The sequence below is a fragment of the Vollenhovia emeryi genome, unplaced genomic scaffold, assembly GCF_000949405.1.
Source record: "Vollenhovia emeryi isolate VEMERY1.0 unplaced genomic scaffold, V.emery_V1.0 DF939284.1, whole genome shotgun sequence".
Taxonomy (NCBI): Eukaryota; Metazoa; Arthropoda; class Insecta; order Hymenoptera; family Formicidae; genus Vollenhovia; species Vollenhovia emeryi.
The window spans coordinates 37,862-64,981 of NW_011967082.1; the positions used below are offsets into that span (position 1 = coordinate 37,862).

At 41.9% G+C, this 27,120-nt stretch overlaps 6 protein-coding genes across 11 annotated transcripts in view; 1 reads left to right on the forward strand and 5 right to left on the reverse strand.

Moving 5' to 3' along the window:
- Positions 1 to 1,204: 1,204 nt before the first annotated feature.
- LOC105559218 (motile sperm domain-containing protein 1-like) lies at positions 1,205 to 3,492 on the forward strand. Of its 2 annotated transcripts, none has more exons than XM_012007338.1 (6): positions 1,205 to 1,296; positions 1,783 to 1,950; positions 2,028 to 2,191; positions 2,265 to 2,421; positions 2,629 to 2,772; positions 3,311 to 3,492. In XM_012007338.1, exons 2-6 carry the CDS (start codon positions 1,812 to 1,814, stop codon positions 3,340 to 3,342), a joined length of 636 nt encoding a protein of 211 aa, XP_011862728.1. In that variant the 5' UTR covers positions 1,205 to 1,296; positions 1,783 to 1,811; the 3' UTR covers positions 3,343 to 3,492. The 2 variants fall into 2 exon arrangements, with proteins under 2 accessions (XP_011862728.1, XP_011862727.1); XM_012007337.1 differs by having other exon boundaries at positions 1,231 to 1,430.
- Positions 3,493 to 4,314: 822 nt separating this feature from the next.
- On the reverse strand, positions 4,315 to 6,217 carry LOC105559219 (eukaryotic translation initiation factor 4E type 2). The gene is made up of 6 exons (XM_012007340.1): positions 5,988 to 6,217; positions 5,458 to 5,542; positions 5,144 to 5,386; positions 4,905 to 5,057; positions 4,623 to 4,833; positions 4,315 to 4,518 (listed from the first exon to the last, which is right to left on the reverse strand). Exons 1-5 carry the CDS (start codon positions 6,005 to 6,007, stop codon positions 4,678 to 4,680), a joined length of 657 nt encoding a protein of 218 aa, XP_011862730.1. The 5' UTR covers positions 6,008 to 6,217; the 3' UTR covers positions 4,315 to 4,518; positions 4,623 to 4,677.
- Positions 6,218 to 6,418: 201 nt separating this feature from the next.
- LOC105559220 lies at positions 6,419 to 9,675 on the reverse strand. Its single transcript, XM_012007341.1, has 4 exons — positions 9,400 to 9,675; positions 8,724 to 8,923; positions 8,166 to 8,359; positions 6,419 to 7,396 (listed from the first exon to the last, which is right to left on the reverse strand). The coding sequence occupies exons 2-4, from the start codon at positions 8,918 to 8,920 to the stop codon at positions 7,209 to 7,211; spliced, it is 579 nt and encodes a 192-aa protein (XP_011862731.1). The 5' UTR covers positions 8,921 to 8,923; positions 9,400 to 9,675; the 3' UTR covers positions 6,419 to 7,208.
- Positions 9,676 to 9,758: 83 nt separating this feature from the next.
- Positions 9,759 to 17,827, reverse strand: LOC105559221 (general transcription factor 3C polypeptide 2). 4 transcript variants are annotated; one of them, XM_012007345.1, is made up of 21 exons: positions 17,366 to 17,517; positions 16,852 to 16,963; positions 15,420 to 16,260; positions 15,221 to 15,334; positions 14,984 to 15,136; positions 14,741 to 14,895; positions 14,576 to 14,633; positions 14,084 to 14,260; positions 13,810 to 14,014; positions 12,627 to 12,723; positions 12,256 to 12,452; positions 11,956 to 12,154; positions 11,644 to 11,889; positions 11,444 to 11,563; positions 11,218 to 11,360; positions 10,955 to 11,141; positions 10,798 to 10,885; positions 10,604 to 10,723; positions 10,344 to 10,505; positions 10,170 to 10,274; positions 9,759 to 10,003 (listed from the first exon to the last, which is right to left on the reverse strand). In XM_012007345.1, the coding sequence occupies exons 2-21, from the start codon at positions 16,896 to 16,898 to the stop codon at positions 9,839 to 9,841; spliced, it is 3,579 nt and encodes a 1,192-aa protein (XP_011862735.1). In that variant the 5' UTR covers positions 16,899 to 16,963; positions 17,366 to 17,517; the 3' UTR covers positions 9,759 to 9,838. The 4 variants fall into 4 exon arrangements, with proteins under 4 accessions (XP_011862735.1, XP_011862733.1, XP_011862734.1 ...); XM_012007343.1 differs by lacking the exon at positions 17,366 to 17,517 and adding an exon at positions 17,526 to 17,827 and having other exon boundaries at positions 15,420 to 16,963; XM_012007344.1 differs by having other exon boundaries at positions 13,810 to 13,918; positions 15,420 to 16,963.
- Positions 17,828 to 18,534: 707 nt separating this feature from the next.
- On the reverse strand, positions 18,535 to 20,910 carry LOC105559222 (60S ribosomal protein L7). Its single transcript, XM_012007346.1, has 6 exons — positions 20,817 to 20,910; positions 20,280 to 20,394; positions 19,974 to 20,149; positions 19,590 to 19,837; positions 18,961 to 19,058; positions 18,535 to 18,685 (listed from the first exon to the last, which is right to left on the reverse strand). Exons 1-6 carry the CDS (start codon positions 20,825 to 20,827, stop codon positions 18,575 to 18,577), a joined length of 759 nt encoding a protein of 252 aa, XP_011862736.1. The 5' UTR covers positions 20,828 to 20,910; the 3' UTR covers positions 18,535 to 18,574.
- Positions 20,911 to 22,165: 1,255 nt separating this feature from the next.
- Positions 22,166 to 27,120, reverse strand: part of LOC105559224 (talin-1) — a 51,220-nt gene continuing 46,265 nt past the window's right edge. For both annotated transcript variants that reach the window (XM_012007348.1, XM_012007347.1), the window contains 2 exons: positions 26,360 to 26,998; positions 22,166 to 25,912 (listed from right to left, as the gene is read on the reverse strand). In XM_012007348.1, coding sequence (XP_011862738.1) covers positions 24,362 to 25,912; positions 26,360 to 26,998 — 2,190 coding nt within the window. In that variant the 3' untranslated portion in view covers positions 22,166 to 24,361. The remainder of the gene's footprint in view (positions 25,913 to 26,359; positions 26,999 to 27,120) is intronic.

Genomic DNA, 27,120 nt, shown 5'->3' on the forward strand with positions numbered 1-27,120 from the left:
TTTGTCGTACGACAAATGTAATACCAGCCTTAGATTGAAATTTGACCAATCAGAGTAAAAGTTACGAAACTTGAAATTACTAAACTTTACTGTGATTGGTTAAATTTCAATCTAATTCCAATCCCAATCCGTAGTCTGATACGGGCTTAAAGTTTACTAATCTCAAGTTCAGTAACTTTTACTCTGATTGGTCAAATTTCAATTTAATCCCAATCCCAATCCGTAGTTTAATATGGGCTTAATGCGTGGTCTACAATGCGAGTCGTAATCGTAAGAATACTCGACTGCGATTGGTCAATTTCGTCAGACACATAAGAATTGACCAATCATAGTCGACTATTCTTACGACTATGACTTTACGACTTCTATGTAGACGAGACTTGAGAGTCAGCAGAGTCGCAGTCGTAAGAATAATCGACTATGATTGGTCAATTTTTATGTGCCTGACGGAATTGACTAATCGCAGTCGATTATTCTTACGACTGCGACTCTCATTGTAGACCCAGCGTCGTCTACATAGAAGTCGTAAAGTCGTAGTCGTAAGAATAGTCGACTGATTGGTCAATTCTTATGTGTCTGACGGAATTGACCAATTGCACTCGATTGAGAAAATTTGGTGATCATGTTCTCCTGATACTCTGCCGGTTTTTGAGATTCCCTTATTTGGTTCCTTGTTGGAACTAAAAGTATAAACTAATTATATTGGATATTGGACATCGTACATCGGATCTAATGTGGATCCTGCATTAGACTAGGTATTAGGCCACATTTTCATGTTTTAAAATTTTCCAATTGTATTGATTGGTTGCAAGATAGTAAAATTCTCGAATATGCAGAAATCTGTTATTTTGTAGCTAATAATTAAGCTTAAAAAAATTAGTCGTACGACAAATAAAATATGGAAGATTCACATTGCCGTCTGATGTCCATCGTTAGTTTCAAGTGTAGAGAATGTAGCAAAGCGTAGCTAGGACAAAAAGAAACAGACTTCGCAGATCTGTTTCTCTAATCTAGCTAGACGTAAAAACGCCGCTAGCCAAATGTTGCATCTCCGATTAATTTAATTAGCCGATTAAATGTCAGTGTGCCATTGGAATTGACCAATCGCATTATCGTTAGGCTGAATTGTCCAGAATCAACCAATCACGCTGGACACTTAATCGGCCGATTAAATTAATTGGAGATGGGTGTGAAAGGAACCCAAAGTCCCTGGGGGAAACCGTCTGGCGAGCGGCAGGACGCGGCCTCTGTGCGTTCGTGGCCGAGCTACAGCGATGTGTCATGGGATATTCAATTGTTTGTAAATATTTTGCGTATATATAAACTTTTTTTCTACGTTCCACTTGACGCGACGCGAAGTCCGTTCCACCGTGAAAGCGTCGCTAGTTTCCGTACGCAGGTTGCACGATCCCGTCGTGTACAGAGCGACTGTGAGTTTACTCCACAATCGTACAGCCGATATCATAAGACTCGTTTGAATCAGTCGTGGAAACTTGCTACAAGTCCTCCGTTTATTCTAACGAACTTAAATTAGCAGCCACGACACGGTTGTCTTTGCACGCGATTCCGTAACTCGCGCCGTATTTCTCGCTATGCAGAATGCACGAATCTCGCGCGGAGGTCAGAGGTTATAGAACCAGATACCTGACGATCGGCCCAGGGCGTTTAAAAAAAGAAAAGGCGCCTTCGATAATTGCGATTTTGCACCGAGACAGAGCGCAGAAAAATGTAACACGTGAGTCGAGAGCGACGAGTGTTCTAACGGGTATCGCATTGTTGCAGGTGTATGGGCGGCTTGAGATCGGTCAACAATGTCGACGTTAGCAACACCTCGGAAATTGCCGATCTTTGTATTTCCGCAGAGCATCACGTTCTACTTGGACGACCAGTCCACCCACAAGCAAGTGTTAACTTTGTATAACCCATATGAATTCCCTGTAAAATTCAGAGGTAACTTTCTTCGTCTTCATCCGACAAAGGAATCTTCAACTCTGACCTCGTGTCCGTTTAATAAATCCTCGTTCCAGTCCTGTGTACCGCGCCATACAAGTATCAGGTAGTCGATCCGGAGGGCGTGATAAAGGCCAGTTCCTGTGTCGATATTGTCGTCAGACATACGGCGACCTTGGCAAGTAACTGCAATGTGATCGACAAATTTAGAATACACATGCACGAGTATCCCACCAAACAGGTAACGCTTGTGAACGCGGGTGATCGTAGGCGGCACTCGTTGCCCCGGTCTAAATTCACGTCAATCTCGCTAGGTGATCGGTAAGAGAGATGTAGAAGCTAAGCTTCTCCCTGGAATAATGGATACTGGGAGGGCAACGCCAGATCCAGATGTCTTTCAGCAACTTCCATTAAATGAGAATAGGCAGCAGGAATCCTATGCGCTTATAAGCCGAAATAAGACGATGGACAGTGAGTGAACGTTTAAATTTAAAATAATAGAGATTTTCTATTCCCATTCCGTACAATGCGACTTGCATTTATAAAGCTCCAACTGGTACACAAAAGTTGGACGTATGAATTCAAAATAGATTCTCTGTTGATTGCATTTGTACAGAAAAACAATCGTCTCCAAACAAATTAATGCAGTATGTTGATAACCCACGAATTATATTTTAGGAGGTACAAATTATGTAGCGCTTATCGCAGGAATTATATGTATAATTGGGCTACTTATGCCAACTGAAGGAGAAAAGAACCATAGGATGCCTGATTACCTCCATCTCTCTGTAAATTTCAAATTAATATTCTCATTTGTATTAGGTAAGTGTATGATTCTACGTATTTTCTCAGTTCTCTTAGCATCTTGTCAAACGCGCGACGACTCCTCTGTACCGAGTTTCTTACATTTGCAATGCTTATATTTAATAGAAAGGCCAACATAGAGGAAAAAAAACAGATAATATACATTGTATCCTCTCTCATAATGGTGTAACTCTCGTACGTGCATACACAGAGTTGATTCCCAGCCTATTCCCAACCTACTCTCATTGAAAGAAGCGAGGATGCGATCTCTTCTCTCTTGTTCTAAGCTGTACCAAGTCTATTTTTACTATGAATTTAACGCCGACGCTCTAAACGGTTTCTATAGAGGGGTCCTCGTGACAAAACACTCGCTGGATTACCATTGCCTTCCGAGATACGATGGTTAGAAAAAAATCGGTGATTTTTAGTTAGATTTGAACTCGGATCTTAGGCTCACTAGAGCACATTTTTTTGCGCCACGATTGCTATACATGTACACATACCTACATATATAAATCGATATGAATATAGAATTACAATGACTCTTTTGTTGCAGGTATGGTTGCAAATATCGTGTTAGGATTATAAACCTTAGACTTTTATACAAACGGAAACTTTATATACAGGATAAAAATTTCTAGGATAAAAGCACAATTACTACAAGACTTCGTGACACTGGGCCTCCTTTCTTATGAAATGTATTCGATTCTAGTCTACAAATGATAAATTTCAATTGTATTGACCAAGATATTTATTTCTTATAATTATAATTTTATAAATATGCATATATTTATGCTACACACACATATAAAATAATATAAAATATAAAAATATATTATAATATATTATATTTATGTTATATATATATGTGTATGACAAATATGTACATATTTATAAAGTTATAATTATATTAATATTATAATTATACATATAAGAAATATTCTGGCTCGTGAACTATACTGGCCTACTCAGAAACTAATTAATTTTACTATTTAAATCACGCGATTGTGTATATATATATATATCTCCCGACGATAAATTGTACATTTATAAATGACGTAATATAATGAGGTAGGAGCGCTGTTGGAGTTCATATCGCCAGTTTGTTCTTGCATCTTTATGTTGTATATATAATCATTGTGATATATCTCGCCATTCATAATGATCATTTTATATATTCTAATTGCCATTGATCTCATGTACAGTTAGGTAAGGGTCTTCCTGTATATAAACATGGATTGAAATTCAAATATTAAAAGCATCTGCAATGAACAATTCCGACTTTTCTGTCACCCTCTGTTATCTGTTGCAATCTTTTGTTACGGAGTGCCGTGTCGCAACGATGAAATTAATTCACGATGAAATCAAACTTTCAAATAAAAATCCTCGCGATGTCTAGAGAGAGAGAGAGAGAGAGAGATGGAGCAAATCTGTGTCTCCTGTTTTTTATAAATAGAAAGTTCAGAAATATATTACAAGAGGCAACGGTCGGTTTTTTTTTTAAATGAGAAATGTGCTTTCGCGAATTTGGACAAAGACGAATTGTATGAAACCGCTCACTGAGTAAGTAGCCACAAATTTCCTTTGTGTTAAACGATTTGGAAATAAGGACATTTATTTATTTATGATCAATGTATATTCATTATTTACATAAGTTACAACACAGACACTTGTGAATGAAGTGTATCGTCAAAAGGATGTTTCTTAGCACGCTGCGTCTCATTATACGTGCTGTCGGATGCGTGATCCTCTGAGAAGAATCAGCTGCATTTCCAAAAAAAAAGAAGAAAAAAAACGTAACACGATTAGAGAAAACTTTTTCCACTTGAATTTGAAAATAATCTCCGAAGTCCCACCGCTCAAATTACCTGTAAGTCTGTCAGGAAAAAATGTAATACGTCCTGTTCTCCGAGTTGTACAATTTTAGAGTCTGTGCACGTTCTTCAAACTCTCGTTGTGGGTTTTATACTCCATAGAGGCAGTGGATGGAAGATGCAGTACTCTTCTTAAAGTATCCCTAATCCGCGCCGTTATCGTCACATCCGACGCCGTCTTATTCCACACGCATATTATATCCTCCTGTCAAATTGACCGGATTACAAAGCCGAGCCTTTATACCCGGCGCAAGCCACGCAAGGCGTCTCGCCTACCTGAAATCTTATAGACACGACGGCACCGCATATTTCCTCCCCTACCATAAATTGCTCCCCTAAAATTGCCAGTATAAGATTTTCCCAGCACCTGGAAACTAAACCCTTCCGTAATCTCACTATCCACTTGCCGCCTTTCTGATTCGCCTCGTCCTAGAAAGAGAGAGAGCGAGAGAGAGAGAGAGAAAGGACGGAGTTTGACTTGCAACGCGAGCAAACGAACGGAAAACGTCGCTCACCTCCCACATGGGTTTTATGCCGACTTTGAAGAGATGGAAGTCTGTGTGCGTTGTGAGATCCGACGGCCGTACCAAGTGACTGTAAAGACCCCAGAACTGCTCCACGCTCGCGAACCTGCCGACAAGCTTCAGGTTCTGATCGTAGCTCTGTATGCTGGTCTGTTTGCCGGGGCTACGCCGGCTGTACCACAGCGCGTAAGCGTACTGTAGCTTGTGCTCGTTTGGACTTATCTCTACCGGAGGCTGCAAAGCGGACACGATCGTCAGGTGTTTACGTCGATACCAACGCCCGGTGTCGCCAATCTGTTACTCACTAATGGACCCTTCTCCGCCTTTTGATTATCCTTCGTCTGAGACTCCTCGTCTCCGCTGTCCTCGGCGGGTTTCAATCTGTAAGCGCTGTCACAATTCATGAGTCAAGCAACAACGGGAAATCGAAGTATGTATACCTCGAGCATCAGTTTCGCATTAATTAAGGGTCAACTCTTGGACCGGACGCCGATTGATCCGGCAAAATCGCCCGCGGCGAAAATCTCTACCGCGAGCCGGCCTCCGTTTTTTTTTTTCCGCCGACTCTAACGTCTCCCTCGCGGGCGTCAATGCGAAATCAATAAATTCTATCCACGTTCACGGGAATTCTAAGTGACGTCGATTTGCAAACGCGCGTAGCCCACGCCGTCGTCGAGGGCCAGGCCAGGCCTTCGCTGGCGGGAAATGGAAGCGCTCGAGCGACGACACGCGACAGATGGGGGGGACACGTTTTATCGCGAGCCCGTCGCGATAATCCCCGCTGCGCGTCTAACCTCAAAAGGAAGATTCGCCGCGGGGCGAATTTCGAACTTACGTCTCGAATTTATTGGACATGCTGGCGGCTGCCGGGACGAAGTATCGTAACGCGCGATTATACGCGAACCGAAGTACAAAAAAGTCACGCGAAACACTCGGCCACTTCCTAGCTCGCACGTTGAGCTTTCACGTCTGCGTTGTTTTCGATAAACTGTTGATCTTCCAGCATACGTCTCACTCTTTCGCTCTCCCTTCTCTCTCTCTCTCTCTCTCTCTCTCTCTCTCTCTCTCTCTCTCTCTCGCGCCCAGCCTTTCCTTTTCGCTTTTTTACGTTGCTTCGTCGGAGATTTTACGCTCGCATGTTGGTCATATTAGATACTAGATTGCGTATATGTATAGATCGCCACAGCGAGTAGCGAATTGCGTTACATATTTGAATGAAATTAGCCGATGGTCGGCTCGTGTCGCATAATTTAAAAGTATGAATCATTTTGCGAATGGAAACTTTGATTTATTTATGTCGGCTAAGTGCACAGTGTTAAAATAATCAATTAGAAATATTTTAATTCGATTGTCTGATCGTTCCAATTGCACTTCGAAAATTATCGTCGGGAATGCAATATCGGGAGGAAACTTTAAGCTTTAAGAATCCATCGATCATCGGCCAATTTTTCGTATATTAAACGACAAAAAATTGGCAATCAGTTCATGAAACAGTACTGCTAAGTAAATTGTTGATTAATTTAAGAATTGTTCAAAGCGAAAATTTTAATTATATGATCCTTCTAATCCACATTTTAAATAATTTAAATAATGCAAATGTCAGGCGGTAAATTAATCGAATTTTGATCATACTCATTCTATATATGCCGCGATGAAAGCATTTAAAGAATTAAAATGCACACGTTTATTATAATACACACAAAATGTATCTATTATTGAAATGTATACACACACATTGAAATGCGCACGTGTAGGATTAGAAAAATCCCCCTAAAATCTAGAATGTAAATTATGTGTGTAGAATGTAAAGCGGATTCTTCTCACGAAACTTCCATTCGTTTCTCACGATCGAAAACAAAAGTTCGCTTAAGTAACGGTCCGTCGAAATCAATACGCAATCACTTGCGGGAGTGAAGGTACAACGCGCTTAACTTGAACTATAATTTTCACATCGTTTAATCGTATTAAAAATAAGTAAAATGTTTGTTTTATATGTAAAAAAAAAGAAAAAGATCCAGCGAGCTGTAAGTACAATATCTCGCGCGGCCGAACGTTTTTAGCTCTCTCTCCTGTTGCCGACAGCGAACTCCAGCTTCAGCTTCTTCATGATCTCCTCCCGCTGGTGAATGATCTCCCTCCGGCACAGCGGCGAAAACGCGATCGGGCACTCGTATTGCAAGGTCTCGATGCATCTCGTGTCCTCCGCGCCGTCCGCGTCGAATCTAAATTGCGAAACGGCCTCCACTGAAAAGCAAACAGCCCGATTGGAATAAATACGATTCGTTCGAGATGTTTATGTGGCCGGCGATAAGGCGCGTCGAACTGTAAGGCGCACGTGAGCGAAAGTTGATCGTTCAAAAATAGTCCCAGTATTCGAAACGGCGTTTCCAGAGCGATCGTTGAATCGCATTTATCGTACCGTGAAGGGGAAATACTGTTTCTACAGCAACTCACGAGAATCGATCATGCGTTTTAAAAATCACGCAAAAGTCGTGCCTGAGTTTAACAGAAATGTATCATTTGTTCACAGTCATATAAATTCTTGTTCCTTCGGGAAATGAATTTATTTTGCAATTAAAATAAGAAAGTGACGCGAAATGTAAACTCGTTTTATTGATCAGTTATAAAAATAATTATAACAATCCAAAAGTGTTCATCTCTTGTCTTTAGACTTCTTCAAATTCCTATTTAATTCCCTTAAATTTATTTCGTTCACATTTTTCAACGTTTTTTAAAAATAGAATTTCCGGCACGACCACGTAGTTTAGAAACGTATCACATTCGCGTCTTTCTGATAAGCTATAATAAAAGTTCATCCGGTTCCGCACACTTCCTTTTCCCTCCTCACTGCACATTTCGAAAAAATTTATAGAATGTTTGACACATACAGTAGAGTTCGTAAAAATGCATCGGCGATTTCCACGGAACAATTCGTGCGAGACGGAAGTAAAAATCACTGCGTTATCGTGTTAGGTAGCGAGGTCGAGCGAACGAGATCGCGGTGTCCACTTACGACAGACGAAGTCGAGGAAGAAGCAAGTTCGATGCCCGGAACTGATGACATAGCCGTTGTCGTCCGGTTTGACGGCGTAGTGCCCGTGTGCCACGTTACGGATCATCGGCAGGTGACTTAGATGTTCAGTGTACCGCACGGAGTACTTCCAGTGATCGTAATTCCCGCCCTCGTCGAGCACGCTAAAATCCTCTCTGAATTCAAACAGATCAATCAAATGCTGGTCGACCGAAGAAAATGCCGCGCAAACATATTCCATTCTGTCCTTTCGAATTAAAATACCTCGTTTCACATCTCTCTCTGTATCTCGAAGATAAAAGAATAAAAATTCTTCCTCTCTTTATTTCCTCTTCCTTCTATTAATAACGTATATAATAAAAATGTAGAGCTTATAGTCGACTAGTTAGATCTGGCAAGATAGAGAATTCAACAAGAACTCTTCACTTTGAGTCCCGCAATTGTGAAATGAATTCGTAAGGAACGTAACGTACATAACAAAGAGAATCCTTTTCGAGTTCAAACGATCACCCGGAAAGGCATTGTGCGACTCCTACTTACAGCGTTGGGTTCAATTTTTTCATGTTGCTAAAATCAGCCACAAACTCCCACACTAGCCTGGGATCCGACTTATTTATAATGCCCTCGAACATCATTTGATGCTTCTTCTTATAAATAAAGAGCGTGTACAAAAGCAGAATGCCTAGAATGCCGTGCAAGATGCTTCTCGTTTTCCATTTCATGGGATTGAGACTCATCTTCTGCAGGTGGGGAAAAAACAGGGTAAAAACCGGTCGTTATACACAGATACGTAAATCATAGGAAAGAATAAAAATAAAACTTCTTTCCTATGTGACAAAATTTATTTTATATTAAAAAAACTCAATTTTATACCAAATAAATTTTGAAGTGTAATGAAGATCACATTCACTTTTTCACGGTAAAATATTAACATAAAGATTAACATAACAACATTAATACATAAAAATTTGAATGAAATTATAAAGATACATGGAAGTCACGTCAAGATACAAACAGGTTTCAAACAGAAATGTTCTCGGGTACTGATTTATTCGGTTTTAAGGCAAGATGCGTAAGTGGAACGAAACGAGGCGTTCCGAGTATTCGTATCCCAGAGACGCGATTCTCTTCCAAACACTCAACGAGGAGGCAGCGTGCTTGGACACGTCATTACGAAAACAAGAAGTTCGTTAGGCAAATGAAACTTCGCACTTACCGCACCGTCGCAAGGGCCGTTCGATTGGCGCGGCTCGGCACGGGTTTGCGAGCACTTCCGGTTGGAAGTTTATCAGCCCGAAGCACGGCGATTTCGAGAGACGGCGATAGGAGAGACTTCGCCGGCGAGATAGCAGCTCACCGCCCGACGCGCTCCGATCCTACACTGGAGCCCGCCCGTTCCGAGCAGTGTCCCTTTTTATTTCTCTCGCTACGCCTCGTCCCTACGTCACGCTTTGTATGAACGTAGATGTGCTCCAGGGGCCGACAATACGAGCCTGTCGGCTGAGGTGGCGTGAAACGAGATCCCTCGACGCGCCTCGTGACAATATCCGATCGGGGAAAATTCGTCTCGCGTGATTCGCGATATAAAAAATTTATTTAACATTTTTGTACAAGGATCTTATTAAACACAAGGGGCGATCCGCGAAATTTTTGCCCTAGTCGACTTGTTTTTTCTTGAGCATGGACTCCACGTGCGCAGGCAGCCGAGCGTCCATTTCGCTGGTCGTGGTCATGGAATTGAAGTTCAACAGTCTCACCAAACCGTTCTGGTAGCCCGTCATGAGCCACAGATAGCTCCAGGCATTTCGATCCCAAGCCATCTAAAAGAAAAAGTATATTCATTTTATCCTCTATCGGCACTTCGTTTGTAGTCACGTTTCTATATCTACATATTTTAAGGAAAATCCGTGATTCTTGAAATGTGCCAATATATTTCACTTTGATTATCGCGAGGAAAGCTAGGAGAGAGAATCTTCACCAACGTACCCGGTTTACAGAAGTAAATGGATATTGTTCGATAGGGAAAGGCATCAGCTTGTCGTTATTCAGAGTATCTCTAGGTTTATCTCTGGCAAGGTTTCTTCTTAAATTCTGAAATAGGAAATTGGTCGACGTTAGATATAATAAAATATTACGCGAGAGACCCGTCTGGCAACTTACTGTTAAATTATCGTGGAAGACGATGCCGAAACGATCTTTACATTCGTTATAGGTGTATGGCATATACTGATAGTCGTTGGGACTCTTCGTTTCTTTACTCTTATTGGCCTGGTCACGTTGCTGCTCGTCTGAGAAATCCACCGTCTCGATGAAAGAGTTCAACTGTGACGAATCATGAAAATACGTATAGCAGAAGTTATTATAACAAAATATTTAATTACGTAACGAATATAATGATGTAAGAAGGTACAACTTCCCACCTGTCTTTTCTTGGGTAACGATTTTTCTGCATACAACAGTTGGTGAGGAAAGATGGTCATTACTTGTCCAGCTAAAGTGCCGTGTGCAATACCATTAGCGTAATCGGAAACGGCGAGACCCTAAAAAGATTGGACGTTATTTTTCAGGAAAGTATATCGCCTGAAAGAGACGCAAAAATAATATATGTTCTTACATAAGTAGTCGAGTTGGTCGGTAAAATTGGATTATACTTGTATCCGTATTCTCTCAATGGCGCTACAAGGGTATGCATGTAGTGGTGCCTGAAAGAATAATCGTGTTAGAAGTAACTGTTGTCGGTCATTGTCATCTTTGCGCGTGATAAATTTTACCCAAGCGCGTCGTCGAAGGTAAGAACCGCGCTAGGCCAATGCATCATCCACACGCCGTCCGTTATTATGCCCTTTTTCATGTAACTTATCGGTCCACTCATGTCTTCTCGATCCCAAAATTTATACGACCTGTCCATGCTGGCGGAGGCGAGGAATCGACTTTTGTTGTGTGGAATTAGTGCCACCACTACACAAGAGGACACGACAATGCGTCTTTATACATATACTTTTTTTTATTCTTAAATGAGACAAGATTCACTTACTGGTAACTGCGTTGTAATGAGCAAAGAAATGATGAATTGAGTCTAGAAATTTTGTATTCCCCCGTACGGTGATTACTAAAGGTGAGACAGTCGTAAGGTGCCACAATCCGATGTAACCGTTCGAGAAACCTGCCGCGATGAAGCTACACGAAGATATTTACAATTATTTTTCCTAATATATGTATACGTAATTCTTACGGAAAATAATTTACATCGCGGATATTACTTATGTCCGTGTTCCTTCGTCCACGATAGCCTGGTGCACATGTAGTTTTGTTTATTATTGTCGTACACCAAAAGATTTGCCACCAGTGTTATTATCGGATCGGTTTTGTAGATCGGCCACCTTTAACAAATCGCATAAAGATTTTAAGTATAAGGAAAAGAAAGATAATAATGTACAATCAAAATCACAACGTGACTCACAAATTACGTTCCGTTTTCTCGAACTGTAGTTCATCCGGAAACGGTAGCGAATAAATATTTATACATCCGTCCGAGCATGCAGCCGCAAGTAATCCCATTCGCCTGAGCTTACTCTCGCCTGCTTCGTAATTGCCGAGCTCGATGTCCTGATAGCATCCCGATGGGCACCACTCTAAGCACCAAACTGTACCGCTGTTATGCGTGATCGCATAGGCTAAAACGGGCGATCTTCTTGCGCTGTCATTTCTAAAAAGAATACACGATGTAATTTCAATAACTTAATAATTGATCATAACGTCTCGAGTTACTGACTTGTGATCTAGAGGTCCAACATCCCATATCTGTATGACGTTTGGTCCCGAATAACTTTTTCCCACGGTATGCTGGCTCTCCATCGTAGGATGTGTGCTAATTGCGACGTACTGTGTCGGGTTCTTGGAATACATCGGTGATGGAATGGGCAACCACGCTAACGACCATACAGGACCACCGACAAAAAATGTTGGCACACCTAAAACAATATTACAATTGAATTTAGAAAGATTCTTTGTTAAATGTTTCAACATCTCTCTCTCTCTCTCATATCTTGTATAATAAAATCTTGTGAATTACCTTCACAGACATCACTCTCAAACCTATTCAAGCGTTTCCAATTATCAGAAATACTCTCCGAATTGTCGGATGCATGTTGGAAGGCCATCGAAACCTTTAGCTCTGGCAAATACGTTGCGGCATCGTTGTCTTCCAACAACGTAAAACAATTTGGCGTTTCGTCTTTAAACAACGCCAATTCATAATTTTTCAGTTCGCTGTCACAAAAATTATAAATAAATCGAAGATGTTTAAATAAAAAAATTAGTTGCGTGAAACAGTTAATGTGAAACAATAGAAGGTAAACTGTACAGAGTTAAATTATGGTGATGAAAAATCAAAGTTAAACTCTAATAGTATTTGGAGCACACACGCAAGCTAATTATACTTACAAATTCAGAGTCAAATGTAAAGCTGGTTTATAAACTTCGGTTGATTGCGAGCTTTGCATGATCTCTTTTTCTAAGAAAGCCATTCTAGGGTAGGTTTCTAAAATTTCAGAGATAAATGCGATTAAAATAAATTATTTCGTATTACTACATGCATTATTAAGTATCCATTGGTTCTGGTTCTGATTTGAGAAAAAAAGTGATCTCCGTATAAAGTTATTTATTACTTGACTATGTGTATCGTCTACTCGACACTATCTTAGTTTCAAACAATCTGACAATTACATTTCTATTTTAACCCTTAGCTAGCACCGTGGGGTATTAAACGCCTCAACCTAGTTCAGCTCAAATTTAAGCCCCCTTAGGGCAACTTTCACCAAGCTCCGGTTAACCCAACCGGTCTAGTAACATGCAGGATTGCAACCGAATCTGATATATTTTCTCAGATTCTCATCAGATTTCTCATCAGATTCGGTTGCAATCCTGCATGTTACTAGACCGGTTGGGTTAACCGGAGCTTGGTGAAAGTTGCCCTTATAGTACGAAAATTGTACTTATGGTGCCATGTCTTGTTCCCAGTGTGCCTGCTAAGGGTTAATGACGTCTTTTTTGCGAAACTATTGTATGTTTTATATTTTCCAACTAAACATAATTTAAGACAATAATTTAATATTGGAGAGGAAAGCTCGTTTTTTTGTAAAGACAAATCAACGATAACAAAAGGCCAATAATAATACGAGCAATATAAGGTGAAAGTAAAAAGTACTTAACTATTTAATATATATGTATATTATATGTAAACCTTACCCACTCTCTTATTCTTAATTCGTTGACCATTGCTAATACTATTTTAACCTAATGAATTTAACTGTATTGTTTTAATATTTGCGCTGAAGAAGGCGGTGTGACGCCGAAACGTTCGCAAAATATACTATATATTAAATAGTTAAGTACTTTTTGACTTTTACCTTATATTGCTCATATTATTATTGGCCTTTTGTTATCGTTGATTTGTCTAACAATAAGACAATAATCTTGATTTGTACCAACTAATGAGTGTAACCAATATTATTTTTCATTTTTAATATGACTATCTTGCTTCATTTACATTGCAATTACGGTTGTTACTCGCTTTAATTTGTTAAATAAGAATAATAAAGAGACATGACTTATTTATTCGACTCACTTGTATTATCGGAGCTCATTTTCGACAGACAACGATTAAACTTTCGTTTTATATTGCAATCGGATGAACTGTCGTCTGATAAATCTTCTTCTATTTCATAATCGGAATTCTGTAAGTCAATGTTGCTAAAATGATCTTCTCTTATATGACTTACAATCTTATCTTTACAATCCGCGGAAAATGTACACATTTTACACACGAAATTCTAGAAAAAAAAATTTTTGAATATACATCGTTTTTCTATAAATATAGTAAAATTATTAAAGACGCATACCTCTTGTGCAGCAAATTCACATTGATAATAATGTTCGCAGATAGTTTCGTAAGAGGAGCACGAGTAAGTACATCCTACGTGTTTGCAAGATGCGTTTCCTTTTGAAGCTAATTCCTTGTCCCACATAGATTTCCAAACACTCGGTATATGTTTCTTTCCGGGTGTTCGTATTATATTCTAAATATATCAACAGTATATTAATACACATGACAGAGGTAAGAGATTGATGTTGCCAGTAAATAGTTAGCAATATATGGAATGTTTAAATTTTATTTGGGAAATTTTACATTCACTACGTTTCGACCACTTGATAAGGACCACAATCCGGATGGTCGAAACATAGTGAACGTAAAATTTCCCAAATAAAATCTCTGCCAGTTGGGTCGACAAAACATTCCAGATATTAATATACATTATTATAAGTTATAAGTATAATAAATAGTAACAGTTAAAATTTTTATATACAAATGTGCATCTGAAATTATCCTTTACCGAGTGTCGAATTTTGTCCTTCAACAATTCGGTGAATTCCAATATCTTTGGTATCGCCCTGCAATTGCAAAATATATCCGTGTATATACATACGTAGCTACATTAATAAGGATTAATTAATAATTGCATAATTTAAGCAATTTAGAATTAAAATTTTGTGCCTACTTCTCTGCCGCTTTCCGTCTAGTTTTTTCGATTAGTAGACTTGCTTCATTTTTACTCTGTTCCTGTTGTCTGTGGTACCGTTCGTGTACTTCCACGGAGGAAGGCATCATACGTGCATCGCAGATAGGACATATGATCATTAATGCTTGCCTTTCCTACAAAGTAGACAAAACACCTTTAGTAAAATGCCACGTGTCCGTATGATGTGCGATACATAAGAAGTAGTGTGCCTTTCACGCTTACTTGTTCGGATTTACCGCAAAATTGCAGATGCGACATAAAACCCGCGACACTCCGTTTCATAACTTCACACTTTTCACAAGTCAGGAACTTCTTTTTCTGCTTCATAGCGGCAGTCAATACTTTCTTCAACAATTTCTCGTCATTCTCAAAGTCCTAGACATACAAACAAATTTGATTTTTGACAAGCTTTTATTAACATATTTAAAGATCTGCAATGCTGCTGAACGTATTATTTACCAATGGCTCCTCATCCTTTCGCCAAGCCATGTTATTATGTTGATGTAATTTATGCAAGGGCCACTGTTTCTTCGGTACTTCTTGGTCGCACTTGGCGCAAGTCACCAATTGTTCCTACAAATAAAGGACATAATTAAATTATTTAGATTACAATTATTTTGTGCTGTAGCGCAAATCTCTAAAATGTATCGCAACCTACAACTTTGTCAATGTTCGAAGCTGCCGTCGCATCTGTGTCGTCTACTTTGTTACTCTCCTTTGTTCTCGATAGAGAAACATCCTTCGTTGCTAACCTAGGAATGTACTCGGCATCCAAGGAACTTTGCGACGTTCCCCTACCGCGCCCTCGTCCTCGTCCTCGTCCTCGACCTCGGCCTCGACCGCGTCCACGTTCCTGGCCTGTAGAACCAGGTGGTCGACCTCGTCTAACGACGAAAGTTTCGTCCTCCGCGCTATCACAACTTGAATCACTCATATTGGAAAACTTAATTTTACTAGCGCGCCTCGTGCGTGGCATGGCTTCGGTAAGGGTATCGGGAATCTCTTGCAAGGTATCGTCGCCCTTGATTTTTTTTGGAGTGCTCTGATCGATAGAATCATCTCTAATTTTTTTAGGTCTTCCCCTTTTTCTCTTGACGACACTTGGTACTACAGATAGCTGGCTTTGTTCGTCATCTTTCATCTCACTTGCCGTATGTTTATGTATTTCTTCGTTCTGTACATGGTTCTTTTCATTTGCTTCATAACGTGTACATACAATCTTACGTACATTTGTGTCCGGATGAAACGAGACTTGTTTCCCAGTTACAAGCTTCGTACATTTTCTCGTCGACTTCGGATCGTCATTTGCCGTCGTCGATGGCATTGTCTCCGTGAATGATTGCGTCAAATTCGGCAATTTAGCTTGAACTAATCTCGACTCTTTCTCGTCATTACGTTCGACAGCAGCTTTCAAATCTGCAGGCAGTGATCTTGTTGGTCTAGCTGGTAGTGCAGTTACGCCATTCTCGACTTCCTTAGCTTCTCGGTCCTTCGTAATACTATCATGAGTTAATTGAGAAAAATTATTTGATACAACGCGATCATTAATTTTGCCCTGGCTGAAAGCCCTTTTACTTTTATCAGGTACATTCTTGTTATAAATTAAGCCAACAGCAATCTCTCTATGCGAATTACGCACAGCGCTCGTACCGCTATCTAACGTTAACTGCGATAAACCGGAAACATAGTCTGTGGAGGTAAAAGACACGGACGTTTCTGGTTTAACGGAGGCTAACTGCTTCTTTCGAGAAAATGTCTTTGGCGCACAATCTAGACTTGCTCTTTTACTAAGACATTTGGGTGTTAATTCAGTTGCATCCTGCAAAGCAGCGAACTTGCAAGATTCAGGTACTTCGTTATTTAAATTACTACTTAAATTCGTCTCACATCTCCTCGCTATGTTCTTTCTCTCTACATTTGTCTGTCGTTCGATACTTTCGAATCTCTGCTCGCTGAGCTCTGAACTGATGAGATTCTTCGAATTACTCTGAGCACCAAGTAATACACCTTTGTGTACATGGCTCTCGTCGCGTGTATCTAGAGTAACGGACGTGCCGCCGTATTTATTGTTATTCTTAACATTAGGATACCTTAACTCAGGATACCGAATGTCCAGCGCCTTCTTGTTCCTCTTCATCCTCCAGAAGGCGGCAGTCGAGTCTCTACGACTGCAACGGAAGGCTGAATTTCACCTGGTTTCACCTGCAACACACAATTGCCGTTCTTACACGTTCTTACACGCGCCCTCGGCGCAATATCCCGATGGCGAGAAATACCGGAGAAAAAAAATGAGAGGGAAAAACCCGGAAAAACGGAGGCGCTCGGGGATTCGAACGTGGTACGCGTGGCATTGGAGTCCAATCTCTTGTCGACTACTCCAAAGCATAGTCGCGCGCTCCGCGCCCTACGGGGCTGCTCATTACCTTGTGGATCCGCGTTCGCCGAACGGGATCTCACGTTGTCAAAATAACGAAGCGATCTCGCGACTGTCCGTCGTTCTCGAGACGCGCGAGCGGACGGCGCGAATAGGTTATATACGCGCCGTTCGCGTCAAGTCGTCGGCTTTAATTTTTTTCTCATAGCGTTTAAAGTCTACGCACTCACCGTAAGTACAAATACGACAGGTCGCGCGAGAAAATTACAGTTTTTCCTCCTATTTTCGTCCGTTTTATCCGGCGTCGTCTCGCGTGCACTTGTTAAGCTGCACGTATGTAGGTACACGCTTGCGCGGATAGAATGGTTATCTCTCGCAATTTTTTTTTACCATGCGAGTTTAGGAACGCGCGCAATCAGAATGGGAACCACCGCCTCCGCGCGATAGATATAATTATTTAGTGTGATAATAGTATTTACTTATGTAACGAGAGTATGATAGCTGTCATACTTTCGTTACACAAGTACTTTAACAATAATATCCGTATTCATAGTCGTTCCTCAATTCTCAAGGTTAGTCTGTCTTTGTCTCGCTACTACGTTTTACCATACGCGAGACAAAGACAAACTACCCTTGAGAATTGAGGAACGACTATGAATACGGATATAAGTTCCATAGTAATAAATATATGGCACTAAAGTCTCGAGGGGGTGCTGGAGTGTTAGCACTTTTGCACCTTTCTAACCTAGAAACTGTCCGTTTCGTGGAAACATTTGTGTAATGTACATAATTTTTGTGATAATTTTAAATTAAAAATTTTTCACGCGAGTTTTATGTAGGGGCGATCAACGGTACGCCTTTTTTTTCTCGTGTTAGGTACTTTACTGTTCCCGTTTTCACCGCGCATGCGCGAAAAACCCGGCCAGTCTTCCATCGCTGTCCCTCGCGCCCGTTCTACATTAGGGATGATCGGGATGATCCTACATGTGGCTCATTCGAGTGAAGAAGTTTACACGGGCATTTTAGTACGACTATTATACCAAGTATGGTTTTTGTGTAGGATCTCACTATGATTTTTAACAGTCTTCTTATGCAGAAGTAGCACCCGAGTTCATAAAACTTTTTAATTCTTGCAATATGAGAAATTTTGCAACATCACTATCCTACTAGAGATCTTGCTCCAGAATTCTGGAGCCTCCTTTTTCGCTACAAGTGCCTAAAATTTGGTTTCGAAAGATTCTTATTAGCTGAAAGGATCTTTTACAATTTTTCGATATAAAGAGGATACAGAATGAGAGGGGGGGGGGGGGGGGTTTGCAACATTGTTGTTTTTCTAGAAAATATACCAGTAAATAGTATAGCATATCGATCAAGTGCACGCGAATAATTAACAGTAAGAAACATTTTAGAGGATTTTATTTACGAAGATTTCTATGAACTTATATCATCCTTCTTAGGAGCTCGTTAATCTTATCCTCTCGGTTACCGAAGTCACCGCCCTCCACGTAATGGTTGGTCTTCTTACGCCATCCACCATTTGGCGTATTAAGCTGGAAACGAGAAATGACACTCGATGTATGTAGATTTACGACGTTTTCGAAGAAATAAAGCGGATGTAATATCGTAATTGTTTATGATACATAAAAAAATGTTTGAGCTCTTATGAAATTTATGATATCAAGATTCATTCATCTATGGAAAAAGCTCGTATTGCTCTTCGACACAGTAGGAGGTCGATAGACTCTAGATTAATCTACAACCATGCCTATGTCGCAGTGTAAAATGCGTATGCCGTTTTCCTTTAATATCTTGAAGACTAACATACCTTGAAGGGCCACAGAAAATTGCTAGCGAATTTGAATTTCGGACCGACGGTGAATATCTCGTGGATCAAGTCTTCAGTACAGATGATGTTAGATCGGCCTGCAATCAAAGTGTTGAGAGAAATTATTTCTTGTCGATAAACTGCCCGGCAAATTGTGGCACTAGCAGGCAACGCATACATGCGTACAAATTGTTACAGGATTTTTGTAGCAATCGTTGCTAGACCTAACTGTATAACAAGTCAGGCTATACTAAATTGCTTCATTAATTTCCGACAAATTGGAAGGGAGACTGTGTGTGTATATTCCCGAGACTCCCATGGATTTTGTCAGGAGACCGTTTGCCGAGAATGCAACTGTGCACACCTCGGTAACTCCACTCGGACGATCGCCGGCGATTAATATTATAAGACGTTTCAGGCCTGTCGCACATAAAATCGCATAGTTACAAATGCGTAACATAAAGGCCTGTGTGTCCACGATGCTAGAACTTGGACGAATAAGAACAGTCTAAACCAACGAGTATCGAACATCAATTCTCTATATTGATTTACGTATGCTCATTGGTCTACACGGTCTTACGTTATACATATGCGTCTATGCAATTTTGCATGCGGCAGCTCTTACTCACCCAGCTTCTTCTCGATGATGGAGTTGCTGGTGATAGGTACGCGCTGCCTGTTTATCTTGGCGAAGCCGCGTTTGTAGAGCAACTCGCGCACCGACTTCAAGTTCGGGTATCCCCACGTGATGTAGGGCTCGACGATGCGTAACATGTTGATCGTCGCCTTGTTCAGCTTTACGAAGACGCCATTGTTGATCTGTTTCAGACGGAAGAGCTGCAGCACCTTCCGCACTTTGGGAGCAATTTGGTTCACACTGGAAAAATTGCAATTACATTAGATAATTGTGTCGCACGAAAGGAGACGTTTAGCGTTACAAAAGCGTCGAGTGAATTAATCTTGTAACTTCGAGGCGGGACAGACACGATTCACATTAGTGTGCTCGCACTTACCCTCGAATACGGATAACGAATGCGAGACGCGCTTCGCCCGGAATGTAGTAATTCCCGCGGTTCTTCGCCTGTCTCATCAACCGGATCTCATCTCTCTCCTTCCTCCTGTACTCCTTCACGTATTCCTCGGCTCTTTTGAAGATCTGCTTCCTCTTCTTGTAGCGATCCGCGCGTTGCTGCGAAACGGCACAAAGTTAAAAAATCAACTCGCCACGCAGTACCTCGTCTCGCACGGAGAAACACGGAGACATCCGTGACGAAAGAAGGGAATAAACTACCGAGTCGTTCGAGACGCGACACGATTACCTTGATGGATATCTGTAGACGCGCGGCCTTAACTTCCTCGCGGCGTTTTCTTCTTTTCAGCACCGACTCCGGCACTGCCGGCAGTTTCTTCGCCGGAGAAACAGCTTCTGTCTTCCTGCACGGGAGAAACAATCGTGTATAGAATAACAGTCTCCCGAGTATGTACACATGTTCGAGAAGCCACGTAACCTCTCGTTAAAGTTAGGTTATGCCGCGACGATTTCTTTTAATTCTAATTGCCAGGATATTTTTCACGCAAAGTACAAACGTACGAACGGCAAAATGACTTTGTGCTCGACGGAAAACAAATTCGTTCTCGCGTAATCGCGCAAACGGTATTATCGTCACCATGAGGGACGACGCGTGCACTCGCGAACTCGGAGCCGACAATCTCGCTTGCTCGCTCGTTCGGAAGAAAAATATGGATTCGCTAATACGCGTGCAACATAAAGGAACGTTAGCGCGACGGTTTTGCATTCGCGAAATCATATTGTCGGCTGATGCGGCCGGATTTCGCGAGATGTTAAAGTTACTTACGCGTCGGCCATTCTTTCCGGAGATAAAGGAGTTCTCGACCAGTGCTGCTAAATCGCGGAACGCTGGACCCCCCATCTTTCTCCATATACCGCGCAGCGGAAAAGTGACTGTAGCACGCGGGCGCGGCGGCATGTTGTGCGACGCGTCGGCCAATCGTCGTGAAGCCGCAACTTGAAAGTGAGAAGCTCATTGGCTGAGACGGATTATACCTCGATCGTGCTCGGGACGTACGAAAGCGACAAAATCACTAGATATCCCAGTGAAATGCATTGAGGATGGAAAAAGAAAACCTACGGGCCTGTCCACAATAGAGAAAATATAGTATTACCATAGAAATAAGAATAAATGTTTGATCCATATTATTTATATCTTGTATTTCTTTCTTTTGCATTGTGCGTTATATTTAAGGTGCGTTCGGGGAGCGCGCTTTCAGCGCTAAAAGCGTCTTCTATCTTTGTTCGACGTACAGTGAGTGACGAAGATAGACTGACGTTTTCAGCGCTAATAGCGTCTCCCCGAACGCAGCCTTAATCTGTTTTCTTTTTTCTCTCTAATACTTTTAATCTCTAATATCTTGAACATTATTCAATATTTATTCATTTAATATTCATTTCTATCCTTCATATTTTCTTTATTGCGTGCAGGGCCTAATATTCGACAATAGACAGACCCCGATAGGAATTGCTCAAAAATTGATAATCTCAATTTAGAGGATAAATCATGCACAATTATTTCGACATTTAGAAGCAAACTTACCCAGCAACACAGTCACGTCTAATAAACGTTTATCCAGATTTATATAGTCACATAATTTCCGAAATATTTTCCTATCGGGGGACTTGAAAATGGATAGCTCGCATTGATATATTACAGTTCTCTATAGTCAAAATCCAATAACAAGTGCTTTTCTACGATTACAAAATGTATTTAGTATAATTTTAATTTAAATATATTCTGTTCTTTTAAATAAAAAATTACGCGTGTGATTTGCACTACACGGATTCTTCACCTTGATATCTATATGCTACTCCGCTTTCTTAAATTCTTGGTAAATATTCATAATTTTTGTCTGTTTATTAATAAATATTACAATTCAAAAGATATTTGTAACACTTATTAATGAAATATGCCATTCATTAAAATGTCTACAATGAATCAATAATCGCGCGGAAATCTCTCAATTTTAAATACTTGTAACTTCAATTAAAAAAAAAAGAATTATATAATTTAAAGCAATTTTAATTCTTAAAAAAACTTTACGGAATTTAAATGTGATTTATTTTAATGAAAATACAAGGATAACGAAAAGTAAAATCTGATTCTGAATTGGGAAAATGACAAGCCGCGGGTGTTAGAAACTCTTTATTAGTTACTTTTGTATAAATATCTGGATTTTAATAATGGCAAAAGAGATTAATAATACAAACCATGATAGTAACCGTAATAATATCTTTCGTCGTGTAATCGAGATTAATAGTAATAAGTAAAAAGAACATTGTATATAATACGCCGATATAACATCGTAACTCGTAACATTCCGTGAAAAATAGATCTAAAAGATATTTCTACGTATAAGAGACAATTATAGAACAACTATTAAAAAAATATCTTCCATATAATATAAATCGTTAAAACAATGCAAAACGTTATTACATTCATAAAGATCGCTGCATTTCTTGCATACATGTAATATATATCTATGTATATCTTTATTATATATAATTATATATATAATTCATCATCTTGCGATACATTTGTTATATATCATGGCACATTCGTCTAGAATTATAAAGATCCACACAAACCGCGATGCGCACCGTTCACGATTGATCTCAAATCCAGCCAAGCTCTCGCGTAAGTCGAAGAAAATTATTCGCGCAATGTATAACTGCTTCTCCGTTTTGTAATTCACCGCGGCGCAAGTACGGAGCCAAAATTGGCTGGCGGAATCAATCAGAGATGAAAGAGATCGGCCAGAGGTTGACTGAGTTTCCGATTCATCTCGTTATTAAGACCTCCGGCTTGCCTGGAGACACCCAGGCTCGCGACGAGCGATCCCTCCTGAATAGTGAAATATTGCGCGCATCGCTCTGGAAGAGCTCGACGTTGGCCGTTCGTTGGGACCGACACACTCGTCCACACACGCATTCCATTAAACACATTAGTAAAGCATTCGATTTTTGGTAATATTAGAGACTCCTTAAGATCGCACTACGAGAGCACATTAAGTAGGAGGGAAGCGGCAGCTCGGTAGGCACTTCTCTCGCTAGACGATCGCGATTCTGTCGCGGCGCGGGGACCACCCCGAATTTCGTATACTAAGGGATACTTGTGTAGCTTATCTAATCGCGAGGGCGAATAGAACAATTGCACTGTACGATCACTCGCAGAAGCCTAGCTGGGCTAAAAAAATATATGTATGTATTATGTATTATATATATATATATTACATACATTTTTTAAAAAATAAATTTACTAGCGAAAACTCACGTATATGAACTTACGTAAGTAAATTCAATTCGAAAACGAGCTACCGCCTGCAGATTAACGGTACGTCCCTAACAGCCCACCATGTTGACTCAGTACTGTTGCAAAATGTAAATGCATTTAGTATACCGAGAACATCTCTATGATATCCCATATTTTTGTCCGGTATCCTCTGAACACTTTCTCAGCAGAATCTACATGTGCTGTTAGGAGCAGAATCGCGGTAAAAGATACGTAAAAGGGATAAAGAGCCAGTGTTTTGCGACAGTGTGGAGGATCCTCAGAATAAATAGAGACGCGGTAAAACGCCGGATGGGACGGGGTGGGTTAATCGAGAAAACGGAAAGTGTTAATAGCGGTGGCGCGTCGCCGGGCCTGTCCTCGGCACCGCGCGACATCGGGAAAAATTAATAAAATTAAATGATATGTTGCTTCTCTTGTTAATCCGGTGGTTCTTAAACCGTAAATGAGTAAACGTAAGATTAACTCTATATTAAACCAAGCGCGTAATTATCTCTATCATCCTCGAGTTGTATAAGCGAAGAAAAAAAAAGAAGAAACCTACTGTGCGAATGCGAAAGTAAAACGGTCAGCGTTCTCCTATACGCGTAATGTTATGTGCAATCGACTCGCGTCTCGTAAGATCGGTCGTATGGCTATCGAGAAACGATCCATGGCTCGCGGCTACGAAACATCCACGATTAAAATACGTTCGTAAGGCTGCTGATCGAAAGCACGAGTGTTACATCTATCTAAGGGCACTTTCTATCGCTTTCGCTAATAAATAACTCTGCCGCGCGTATTATCCTTCCGCCTCATTTCGAATCCCTCCTCATTCTCATTCCGGTCTCAATTTCAAAGCTCGATACGTCGTTGATCTCAATTGAGAAAACTGTTTATCGTACTAAAATAATTTTATCTGTGCTTCGTCAAACTTTTCATACCGCATTTCTTATTAGGCTACTTGAATTTGGACAAGTCACTTCTTTCAAGATCGTTTCCGGACGAAATTACCGGCAGTTTCGATAGTATGCAGCGAGCTTCGTTATTTTCGCTTCTCACTGCTTGTCCTCGTAACGAAAGGTTTTGGTGTTGGACTCCTGCCGACTCGACGTCGTCATAGTGACGGTCTTCTTCTCCGTGACCTTGTGCATCGACTGCTTCATCGTGCGCTCTTCGGTGTCGTTGCCCTTGAACGTCGACAGCTCGTTGCCGGACGTTGTGAACTGCTTGGTCTCCTCGGTGGTCTCGTAGTTGGAGCTGCTGCTACTCTTGCCGGGCGTGGACGAGTACACCTTCGTCGTAATGGTCTCGACTCTGCCGCCGGGAATGACCTTACTCTCAACATTCTTGAACGTTTGGTGCTGCGGAATACCGCCGCTGAATCGCTGGGTGTCCACCTGCTTCTCGGAGCGAAACGTGCTCATCGGACTGACGCCTGAGAACCGATCAGTTGAATACTTGAGCTGATCCTGCGGAGACTTTCGGTCCTCGGTCGTTTGCTCCTGGACGATCTTCGGGGTCGGGGATTTCGTCGAGTACGAGATATGCTGGGGCGGCGGATACAAAGTGATCCCGTCCGCGTGTTTTCTCTCCGTGGCGAAGCTCTCCTGATTGATTCTTCGCTCGATCGAACTGTACTGCCCGGGTGAATTGTCCGTTATGATCTTCCTCTCGGTGACGATGTACGGGCTCCTATCCTGATAACCGTCGACAGTGTACTTCCTGTCGAGCGATCCGTACTGATCCACGGTGGACCGGTACTGGCTGTCCTTCATCTTTCTCTCGAGCGTGCTCTGCGTCGAGTGCACCTTTTCCGGACTCACGAGACTCTGCTGATCGGCAAACTGGTGGCTGATGTGTTGCGTGGTGGACTGCAACTGGTCCAGAGTATGATTCATCGTCTGGATCGGCGAGGTCTGCGGCTCGTACGCTCTGGTCTCGTACCGGGTGGTGTAACTTTGGTAGCCGCTCTGATCGACCGCTACGTCGCCGTCTCCGTCAGCCAGATCCGGCCGATTCTTATATTTAGCCAGACGAATGGCGGTCAGCCTGCCTCGGGCCTCCTCCAGCTCGCGTTCAATTCGCAAAACCTCCGAGCGTGCGTCGATTTCCTGCGCGATACCGCCCACCATGCGGCGGTTCAGGACCAACGATCTGTCCTCCTCTTGCTGGATAGCCTGTTGCGCAGCACGTACGAGATTATCGGTAGCACGTTTCACGGCGTTACCAGCCGCTTGCAAACGTTTCGTGCTCTCGCTGTCAGGGTCGGCTTTGACCTTGCAAGCGACCAACAGTTGCGCCGTGCTGCTAGCAACTTGCTTAGCGCTGGAAATCAACTTTTCCTCGGAGCTTACTCCTTGAACGAGAGCGTTTGCGGACTCCACGAGGCTGTGAGTGGCGGCTGCCACCATTCGAGCGGCAGAGATAAGACCCTCGGACCATTGGCCGTCGTCAGAGCTGGTCAGCGGCGTGCGCGACACCTTGCCGGTCGCGATGAGTTCCCGTTGAGCGGCACTTGCGGCCTTTATCAGCGCCGAAGTGGCGGCGGCGATTGATTTAGCGGCTTCCAGAATCATCTCGTCAAAGTTCATATCTTCGTTAGCCTCCTGTCAAACGAGAGGATATGTATTACAAAATGCGGGAAATAATTTTACTAACAATTAAAAACGAAAATAATTTTAGAAAAGAACTTTTACAAATTAAGATAATCAGCCATTGATTCCTTTTTTTTTCTATGCAAGAGGGAAGGTCTTCCAGTATCTTTCAGAAAAAAAAACTGATAATTCTATTCGTGAAACAGAAGAAAAGATGAATTTTTTGCGTCAATATAATATTTTCTACGAATGTCTTCTATCCCCTTAATTAATGCTCCGTTGTGTACGCTGATTTTTCCAATCGCCGTAATAATATGTTCGATTCTCGGTCGATCATTCACAACGACCAAGAAAATCAAACATATCTCGCGGGGACCGGGGCGACTCGTGCCATCCAGGTGTGCCGTACCGCACCTGTTACTTCGCAAATCACCACGGGGTTTTTCTTCGGAAACTCACCTGGATGCTTCTCCTCGGTCTCAGACTGGCTAGCTTCTTGGCGGCCGCGTCGATGCTGGCGGCCGCCCCGAGCAATTCGTTCTCCGCGATCACCGTGGGATCGTCGGGATCGACCCAGTCGTTGCCCTTCAACAGCTCCGCCACCGCCACGAGCTCTGTTACGCTCTGCGCGATCTTACGCGAGATCATCGGCAGGGTGTGCTTGGCGTCGCCCGATCTCGACGATATCTGCAGAATGGCCTGAAGCAGCTCCCGATAATTAATGGCGACGTCGTGGCCCGCTTGGAGGGTACGCTCGCACAGCTCGGTGGTCTCGGCGCAATTGTGGGCCGCGCCCTTGCAGATGGTCAGCATGTCGCTGATGGCCTTCCTGCCCATATTCGCGGCGGCGATTATGTCGTCCTGCTTGCAACTGTTCCCGGCGGCGACCGCCTTCGCCGTCGATATGGTGATGCTCTTCGTGCAGCGCACGAGGTCCTCCGGCGTCACGTTGCTCCTCTGCGTCTCCGAGCTGCTGAGCGCGCGGATCTCCTGCGCTATGGCCTCGATCGTCGACTCCAACGCCCTGGTGCCGCGCGTGTGCTCGTCCTCCACGGCCTTCACCGTCTTCAGCAGCGACGTTACGTTGGTCACCATTACCTGTGGGCGAAGATTGAATGTAATTTCAAGGACGAATCGCCCCGCAATTGTAACATTAATATCTGCGAGAGAGAAAGAGAGTGCGATGGAATATATAGTTAGTGAATATAGTATAAGTTAAA

What these genes read in the sequence shown, in the direction of transcription:
- LOC105559219 (XM_012007340.1), bottom strand. Translation starts at nt 6,007, where the DNA reads ATGTCCAATAAATTCGAGAC. An exon ending in AGGCGGAGAAGGGTCCATTA is followed by an intron (nt 5,387 to 5,457) that starts GTGAGTAACAGA and finishes TCCGCTTTGCAG; the next exon opens with CCTCCGGTAGAGATAAGTCC. An exon ending in GCATAAAACCCATGTGGGAG is followed by an intron (nt 5,058 to 5,143) that starts GTGAGCGACGTT and finishes CTCTCTTTCTAG; the next exon opens with GACGAGGCGAATCAGAAAGG.
- LOC105559222 (XM_012007346.1), bottom strand. An exon ending in GTCTACAGATATCCATCAAG is followed by an intron (nt 20,150 to 20,279) that starts GTAATCGTGTCG and finishes GCCGTTTCGCAG; the next exon opens with CAACGCGCGGATCGCTACAA. An exon ending in CATCATCGAGAAGAAGCTGG is followed by an intron (nt 19,059 to 19,589) that starts GTGAGTAAGAGC and finishes CTTTGATTGCAG; the next exon opens with GCCGATCTAACATCATCTGT.
- LOC105559220 (XM_012007341.1), bottom strand. Translation starts at nt 8,920, where the DNA reads ATGAGTCTCAATCCCATGAAATGGAAAACGAGAAGCATCTTGCACGGC. An exon ending in AAAAAATTGAACCCAACGCT is followed by an intron (nt 8,360 to 8,723) that starts GTAAGTAGGAGT and finishes GTTTGAATTCAG; the next exon opens with AGAGGATTTTAGCGTGCTCG. An exon ending in CTTCCTCGACTTCGTCTGTC is followed by an intron (nt 7,397 to 8,165) that starts GTAAGTGGACAC and finishes TTTGCTTTTCAG; the next exon opens with TGGAGGCCGTTTCGCAATTT.
- LOC105559218 (XM_012007338.1), top strand. Translation starts at nt 1,812, where the DNA reads ATGTCGACGTTAGCAACACCTCGGAAATTGCCGATCTTTGTATTTCCG. An exon ending in ACGAGTATCCCACCAAACAG is followed by an intron (nt 2,192 to 2,264) that starts GTAACGCTTGTG and finishes CAATCTCGCTAG; the next exon opens with GTGATCGGTAAGAGAGATGT. An exon ending in CCGAAATAAGACGATGGACA is followed by an intron (nt 2,422 to 2,628) that starts GTGAGTGAACGT and finishes ATTATATTTTAG; the next exon opens with GAGGTACAAATTATGTAGCG.
- LOC105559221 (XM_012007343.1), bottom strand. Translation starts at nt 16,898, where the DNA reads ATGAAGAGGAACAAGAAGGCGCTGGACATTCGGTATCCTGAGTTAAGG. An exon ending in GAAAGGATGAGGAGCCATTG is followed by an intron (nt 15,137 to 15,220) that starts GTAAATAATACG and finishes TTGTATGTCTAG; the next exon opens with GACTTTGAGAATGACGAGAA. An exon ending in TGAGAGTGATGTCTGTGAAG is followed by an intron (nt 12,155 to 12,255) that starts GTAATTCACAAG and finishes ATATTGTTTTAG; the next exon opens with GTGTGCCAACATTTTTTGTC.